The sequence below is a fragment of the Lipotes vexillifer genome, unplaced genomic scaffold, assembly GCF_000442215.2.
Source record: "Lipotes vexillifer unplaced genomic scaffold, Lipotes_vexillifer_v1.1 scaffold12, whole genome shotgun sequence".
In the NCBI taxonomy this organism is placed as follows: domain Eukaryota; kingdom Metazoa; phylum Chordata; class Mammalia; order Artiodactyla; family Lipotidae; genus Lipotes; species Lipotes vexillifer.
This window is the reverse complement of record NW_006796716.1, coordinates 4327007-4335207: the sequence shown is the minus strand read 5'-3', so window position 1 is coordinate 4335207 and position 8201 is coordinate 4327007. Positions and strand designations below refer to the sequence as shown.

The window sequence follows — 8201 nt, the reverse complement described above, 5'->3', positions numbered from 1 at the left end:
CTCATCTGTAAGATGGGTCCAGCAGTACCTCCTGAGCAGCCTGTGTGAGACACACCGAGCACAGTGCCTCTAGGGGGCGGTACAGGTCCATAAGGGTGCAGGTGGCGCTGGGACTGCCTCTGGCCCGTGCCAAGTGAGTCATCAGACTGTAGGCTTAGGCTGAAGTTGTTGAGGAAAGAGAGCTGGCCCTTCCCTTCTCACTCCCTGTTCTTCCTGCGGCGTCTGCAGGCGGGTAAGTCCTGGTTCTCCGGAGGCTGCTCCAAGAGGTGTGCCTGCAGAGCGGGCGCCGTTCAGTGCTGGCCCTTCACCTGCCCCTCGGGCTCCCAGTGCCAGCCCAAGGAGGACGGCAAAGACTACTGCACACCCGAGAGTAAGGGGGCCCTCGGGGAGGTGGAGCCAGAGGGGCCTGGGCTGGGGGCTCTGGAGAGGGAGGGACCCGGCACGGGCAGGGGTGGGCCTAGGCTCTCAGGCTCTTACCAGCTCCCTGGTCGCCTGCATGATCCTCTCTGGGATCTGCTGTCTTAAGGGCAAAAAGAGGGAACCAGACAAGGAGATCCTCTGAAGCTGGGAGAGGGAAAAAGTGGAAGGTCAAGTCCACGGGGAGCCCAGGGCTAAGAAGGAAGGTGGCAGGAGGCCCCAGGCAGGTGAGGGGCTCTGGGGCAGTTACATCGCTCAGGGTGCCTTCCCAGCGTCGGCCCTTCTTTTCAGAGTCGGAGCAATGCACAGTTTATGGGGACCCCAGTTACCGCACATTTGATGGCCTCAGCTACCGCTTCCAGGGCCGCATGACCTACTTTCTGATCAAGACCTTGGACGTGCTCCCTGATGGGGTGGAGCCCTTGGTCGTGGAGGGCCGCAACAAGGTGTATCCGTCCTTCAACCCCATCTTCCTGCACGAAATCATCGTGACGGTCTACGGCTACACAGTCCAGCTCCAGACGGAACTGGGACTTGTAGTAAGAGCCAGGCCAGGCCGGGAGGGTCTGGAGAGGCAGGTTGGGCCATGGGAGGCCACCTGGAGCAGGTGAAGCTAGGACTCTGTGTTCCCTGGGAAGGTCCCAGCAGAGGCTGCCTGGTTTTGGAAATCAGAATCAGTGCCACACTCACCTCCTTGCGGGGGTTGCGGGGGGGCGCGCAGAGGAGGGCAGTGGGATTACACACAAGGTGGGAGAGAGGCAGGGGGAGCGAGAGAAGGGAAACTCATGCCGCGTGAGGGTGGAGCTGCGCTCAAGAAGTACCAGGGCGCCCACCTGCCAGTTTCTTTGCCAGGAAGGGGCTGAGGCTGCAATAGGAGCGGACCTCAGGGAGGCCTTTGCCACTCGGGGTAGCAAAGCTTCCAGCGGTATCTTGTTCCCCGGAATGACGGCACCGAGAGGTACCAAGATGTGTAGAGAGACAGAGGCCAAAGCGGCAGAGGGTCACCTTGATTCAGGCCTCCGTGCCACTCCCGTCTGCCTTCTCCAGGTCAACGGTCAGAAGATGACCATCCCCTATGAGCCCAACGACCAGCTGCGGGTCACCATGCGAGGCCATCACCTATATCTGATCACAGACTTTGAGCTGGTCATCAGCTTCAATGGAAAGAACAATGCAGGTACCTGAGCCTGGGGACCGGAGGGCTGAAAGGACATTCCAAGGATGGGGGTAGGGAAAACCACGTCTTGGGCCGAACGAAAGGACCTCTGCCTGGGAGTGGGGCCCCCGAGCTCCAGGGGAGGACCCAGGAGGGGTGGGAAGTGACGAGGTGGGGAGTTTCGATTCTGGGCCCCCTTCCTCCTGCAGTGATCTCCCTGCCCATCACGTACCGGAGGCTTGTGCGCGGCCTGTGTGGCAACTACGACCAGAACAAGAGGAATGATTTTATGCTGCCCAACGGTGCCCTCACCCAGAACCTCCTTGTCTTTGGCAACAGCTGGGAGGTTAAGAAGACCAAGGGCGGCCTCCCCCGCTTCTCAAGGTGACAGGGCTGGGGCTCTGAGCAGGGAGGCCCAGCCCGGGGTGGAGGGCCGGTGAGCGGCACCGTAGTATCCGTTTACACCCTGCTCACCCCCATATCCTCAGCAGAGGAGGAACCCCGAGTTCAAGGGTTCAGACTGGCCTGATTCTCCTAATTCCATCGTTTTTTTCCCCTCCCTCTGTGGGGCACCTGCCCTGTGGATCCCGGTCTGTGCCCGAGCCCTCCCCTCCCGTCCCCCCTCCCAGTTCCTCCTAAGTTCACAGTCATGGTGGGCCTCACCTGGCCCTTCACTATCTCTGCTCCAGGGAGGTACAAGAGGAGCAAGTGAAAGAAGAGGCGTCAGGCTTTCACGTGTCAGAATGCAGCCCGGAGCAGCTGGAGCTCATCGAGCACACATGGGCGTGTAGGGTGCTGGTGGACCCCCGGGGCCCCTTCGCTGCCTGCCACCAGCCTGTGGCCCCGGAGCCCTTCCTGGAGTGAGTCGGGGACCCAGGACACGTGGGAATGCCCTTTCTCCAGGTCCTGGGTCCTGTTCTCTGATCGGCTCTCTGTTGGGCACAGTTCTCTCTGTGGCCTTGTCTCACACACACACACACACACGCACGCACGCACGCACACACGCACACGCACACATGCACACTGTCTGGTGGGGCTTCCAGGGCCTCTTCTGTGGGGCTGGGTCTCCTTGCCTCCCCATCTCTGACAGCACCCAACTGTCCCTGCCATCCCCCCAGGCACTGTGTGTCTGATCTGTGTGCCGCCCGGGACCCCAAAGAGCAGGACGAGCGGCGTTGCCAGATCCTCAGCGGGTACGCCATCATCTGCCAGGAGGCGGGCGCCACCCTGGTCAGCTGGCGGGACCACACCCGTTGCGGTGAGGCCCTGACCTTCCCCAGCAGCGGGCTCCTGACCTCGTCCCCCACCCCTGGCCATTTCCGCCCTCTGCTCCGCTCTGAGCTCCCACTGGTACCCGCACCTTGGCTTCCTGCCTTGCTTCCCCCAGCCCTGAACTTTCCCCTTGTCAACGCCCTCCCGAGCTAACTCCTTCTGTGCCCTCACCCGAAGCCTCAGCCCCGGCACCCCATCACCCCGTCACCCCGTCACCCTGTCCTGCTCCTCCTCGCCGGTGCCCATCCTCGCTCCACCTCATGCGCTGGTGTCACAGACGAAAAGACACGTAAAGCTGGTCCACTCTTCTGGCTCCCCTGCCTCTACCAAGCTCTGGGCTCTGTTGGGTGACCTCGTTGCCCATACGTGGGGGGCCAGCCCCAGTGCAGCCACCTTCTGACTATGACTCTGTCCCCTCTGTCCCCTCAGCCTTGCCGTGTCCAGCCAATACCGTCTATCAGAGCTGTATGACACCCTGCCCAGCCTCCTGTGCCACCCTGGCAGCTCCCAGAGACTGCAAGGGCCCCTGTGTGGAGGGCTGTGCCAGCCTCCCAGGCTACATCTACAGTGGTGCCCAGAGCCTCCCCCTGGCCCACTGTGGCTGCACCAACAATGGCATCTACTACCAGGTCTGGGCTGGAAGTGGGAGGCCTCGGGAGAGCAGACAAGGAGAGCCAGACTCTGGAGGTGAACCAGAACCCCACCTCCCGCCCCTTCTCCCTCTCCAGCAGGGTGACAGCTTCGTGACCGAGGATTGCTCCCAGTGCTGCACCTGTGCCAGCTCGGGGGTCCTGCTGTGTGAGCCCCTCAGCTGTAGCCCTGGGGAGATCTGCACCCTGGGGAACCTCACTCGTGGCTGCTTCCGAGGTGAGCCTGGACCGGCCCTTTGTAGCGGGCTGGGGGTGGGGGTGAGGGTGGAGGTGTCCCTGGACCGAGGAGCATCCCTCCCAGTCCTGTGCCTGGGACGCCATCTCATCAGTGTCAGGAAGTTCGTGCCATGCGATCCCACTCTGTCTTTTTCGGGAGGGGCAAAGGCACAGGCCCTGCCTTCTCTGAGCCTCTGCTCTCTGCCGGGCACTGTGCTGGGCCCTTTGCCCAGCGTTAGCTTCCCAGGATCTCCTTTAGTCCTTACTCACCACTTGGGGGTAAGCACAGCATCCCCACTTTATAGGTAAAGAAAATGGAGTTCAGAGAGGGTAAGCAGTTTCCCCAGAGCTCGGCGGGTGTAGAGCCAGGACTGGAAACCCGGCCAGCGGACCCTGGCGAGTCTCTGTCAGCTGCTGCTTTCTTCCCTGGTGTCCCAGCCCCCAGGCCCCTCTCCCTGGCGCTGGGTGTCCTCTCAGAACCCCCCTCCCAACCCCTTCCATCCTTGCAGACAGTCCGTGCTTACAGAACCCCTGTCAGAATGATGGTCGGTGCCAGGAGCAGGGAACCCACTTCACCTGTGAGTGTGAGCTTGGTTACGGGGGACACCTCTGCACGGAGCCTCAGGATGTGCCACTCCCCAAAAAACCAGGCAAGAACTTCATCCCAGGCCCTGTATCCTCACAGCCCCTTCCCCACAAACAATGGCCACAGAATTACCCCATATATATAATGTTAACCTAGAATATCTATTATAGATGTATAATATACTATAGTATCAATGTCATATATTACTATATGAAATATATAATATTACAATATGATCGCTACAGATTAGCCAGATCAGTGTCCTTCAAGGATCTCAGAGTCCCTTTGCCCATCTCCTACCCACACACTCTGGAATCTTCTCTCTGATCCTGAGCTCCCCACTTCTGAGATCTGTATGCCTCACCCTGCTGTTATTCCCCTCTCTTGTGTGCCTCTGAGCCTCCAGTACCTTTTACTGGTATTCTCCATCCCAAACTGTAATTTCTGTGAGCCTCTGGGCCAGCAGTTCTCCAACTTTATCCTCGTGCCTAAGATCGGAGTGGAGCAGGGCTGTCTTGTTTACCTTGTTCATTCCAGGACTCCTCCCCAGAGATTTGGATTCAGTAGGTCTGGAGGGGGCCCCAGAGATCTGCATTTTTCACAAGCTCCCAGGTGACCGATGGAAGTGATGCCTGGGCTACTCTTTGAGAAGCACGGACCGACATAATACCCTGGACTCTAGGGGACCAACTGGATAAACATCCCCTTAGAAGGTTCATGGGAGTTGTGTGTCCAGAAGCAGGAGGGCAGCGCCAAGGCCTTGAAACCCCTGGGAGCAGCGGCCTCCTAGAGGCAGAACCAGCCACCAGGGATGTAGGGGATGCAGTCCCTCCAGGGTGGCAGCCGAGGACTGAAAGGGAGTGTCTCTCCCACCCCTTCCTATCCCACATCCCTATTTCTCTTCTCCACGCCCCAGAAGCCTCCAACTTTGTGGTCATCCTGTTGGGATTGCTGGTGCCTGTGCTGGTCGTAGTGTCAGCAGTGACCAGAGAATGCATTTCCAGGAAGAGAAGGAGGTGAGTTTCAGGAAAGGGGAAGAGGAGGGGCGGCTGGTAGGGGAGCAAACACGGGGAGTGGGCGCCGACCTTCAAGCTGGTGTCTGTTCCCCACGCCCTCTAGGGAGAAAATGCAGAGCCAGACCAGAGACGAGCTGCCAGGTACCGGTGAGCACCAGCCCCACCGTCCACAGCTTTGGCTCCGGGAAGTCGAGTCTGCTTCTAATACAAGGTTTTCTCACTTTCTCCTCAGATTTTGCTCCAGAGCATGCCTTCAAAGTCGCTCAGTTTTGAGTTGTCCACAGAAGGAGACATAAAATTATTTATTTTTGAGATGTGAATTTGTATGTGATTCTGGTGGAGAAAGGCTCTGTGAGGGGGGTCTTGAGGGGAGAAGTAAGAGGGAGACGGGGTGTGAGGGTCTAGGGCTGGGGGCTCCACAGAGCGTCCAGAGGGGAGGGGAACAGAGGTCTGAGGAGGTGAGGGGCTGTCTGTCCCTTAGACAAAGCCACGTGAGGGTGGGCCACCCGCCCTCCGGCTTCGGGGATACAGGAGAAAAGACTTCATGCCAGGAATCCTTGTTCTTGGCGGACTTGGCTTCAGAGCTCCCCACCGGCAGGTAGTGAAAGGTGATCCTGAGGTTTTACATTTCTAACAATGAGACTAAGGCGCTGGGCAGAGGCTAAGGACTGGGGATGTGGCTTTTTCCAAAGGGTGAACCGGCCTGCCTGTGACCAAAAGGGCCTTGGGTTTCCTATGGTAACTGAGGGTGGAGTCTGAGGGCCGGCTTGGGAGGAGTTTGGAGCTCCAACCTATTAGGAGTGAGCAGCTCACCTCCACCAAAGGCCAAAGTGCAAACACTCCCACCCTGACCCCTGTGCCTCGTGCCTCTCACCGGGCAGGTCCTGGGGGAAGTGGTGGGACATCCTGCTTGGACTCTAAGAAAAAGAAGGTTGTCAACTGGGGGTGCTCAGGATGTGGGACCCCCCAAGGACAGGGGATGCCAAAACAGGCAGGACCCTGGGTTCTAGAAAGGAATCCTTATTCTGTGCTTGTCCTCCAAATGACCCCAGAAGCCACCTTCATGTAAGGAAGCAAGACCCAAGTTGGTTGGGGAAAGGGCTCCAAGGGAGGGGTGCCCCTGGCCAGGCCACCCAGCCCCTTAGCTGGGGGGAGCAGCTCACACTCTGGAGCTTGCGACAGGAAGGCTCAGGCATTCTGGAACTGGACTGGCCGTGCTTTAACCTGGGCATCACGGGGCTCCCAGCGGCATGCCTGCCCCCACTGAGCTCCCTTCTCCTGCTCTTTGATCCTTTGCCTCTCTGTTCTTCATCTATATCCTGCCCCCTTGATCTCGGTCCCTCCCCTCACCCAGCTAAGGTCTCCTTATCTAGCCTGGATGTCTGGTTGGCAGCGAAGGAGGTGGCCTGGACCAGCATCCTCGAGATAGACTTCCTCCTTCCGGAAGTAGGGGGACCCAGACCCCCGCTGTCATCGGCAGGACGGACTCCCACCCGCCCCCTTTTAGGGGTACAACACCTGGGCCATGTCATCAAGGGAGGGGACAGAGGATTCCAGAGTATAATACTCCCGAAGGCAGTTGTAGAGGCAGGAAATCGGGGACAGGATCCCTGCCGGAGGCTTCCTGGGCTGGGAGAGGCAGAGACTGTGATTAGGGGTCCTGTACTGAGCCCAACACGACAACAGGGGTAAGCTGAGATGCAGAAATGGCGGGGCTGCACCAGCTTGACAAACCTGACCTGGTCCAGGCCTGCCCCTGCAGTTGTCCCCTGGGGCGGGCAGGCTGGGAAACCAAAGATGCTGAGAAAGACTTTGGGGGATTGACCCCCATCCTCATCTCATCTTCCTGTTTGGGAGGGAGAAGTTAGGGGAAGATACTCAGGTGGTTTCCCCTCCCTTCCCAAGAGGCTGGGAGAACCTGCCTGGGCAGCATCTTGAAAGGGGGAATTGTCCTCCCAACCCAGCGCAGCGTCTGTACACGTGTGTGTGTGTGTGTGTGTGTGTGTGTGTGTGTGTGTGTACTTGTGGGGGGTCCACATCCTCCACTCCAGCCTCTGCCCCTCCTCCACAGCCGATGCAGACACTCCCCCCACATTGCCTCTAAACCAACCCCAGCTGTCAACATCTGGCCCACATCTGTCTCTTTCATGTGACTGGACCTCCACCCCAGATTCCCCCCTCCCCCCTTCAGGGGGCTGTAGGGCCAGGCTCTGAGCTCAAGGCCTCCCCTGCCTCACAAAGCCCCCTGCCAGGGCTAGGGAACCAGGGCAGGGGAGGGAGGGCAACCCCATCCCGGAGGTGCCCCAGGCTATTGGCAGAGCCATCTGGAGCTGTTAGAAGCAGCTGCCGATGACTCATCTTCCACTGCCCCCACCATACCACCTCAAACACACCGTGGGGCTGGGAACCAAGCACCCAGCCCCGTCTCCAGACCTCCGACCCCTCTCAGCCTGGCTCAAAAGCTCCTTCACACCAGTCCCCACCCTCCACAGAAGTCTATTCCCCCACCCACCCCACTCCCAATCATCCCCAGAGCCAGGACACTTTCCATTTTCTTTTATTTATACAAAACAGTTGTTTTAAATATAATTTAAGAACCCCTCCAAGCACCAGTGTCTGTCTCTTGTTTCTAACACCACTGCCCCCCACACCCCCTCATGGACACAGCTTAGGGGTACTTGGGGGGGCAGGGAAATGTCTGGGGTTGTGGCGTGACCAAGGCACTGTTCTGGAAACACAACGATGGGTCCCTGTTTCAACTTGGGCAAAGGAGGCGATAAACAGGTGCCCTCTAACACAAAAAGTTACAAGGACGGTATAAAAAAAAAAGGGGGGGGGGGGGAAAAATAAGACCGAAAACAAAAAAAAAAACTCAAAAACCTTAAATA

At 58.6% G+C, this 8201-nt stretch overlaps 1 protein-coding gene across 1 annotated transcript in view; it reads left to right on the top strand.

Moving 5' to 3' along the window:
- ZAN (zonadhesin) overlaps positions 1-8201 on the top strand; it is a 36673-nt gene that overhangs the window by 27399 nt on the left and 1073 nt on the right. The window contains 11 exon segments of the mRNA XM_007468897.1: positions 229-370; positions 709-956; positions 1465-1594; positions 1783-1957; positions 2263-2433; positions 2692-2831; positions 3275-3474; positions 3574-3712; positions 4221-4361; positions 5214-5313; positions 5417-5454. Coding sequence (XP_007468959.1) covers positions 229-370; positions 709-956; positions 1465-1594; positions 1783-1957; positions 2263-2433; positions 2692-2831; positions 3275-3474; positions 3574-3712; positions 4221-4361; positions 5214-5313; positions 5417-5454 — 1624 coding nt within the window.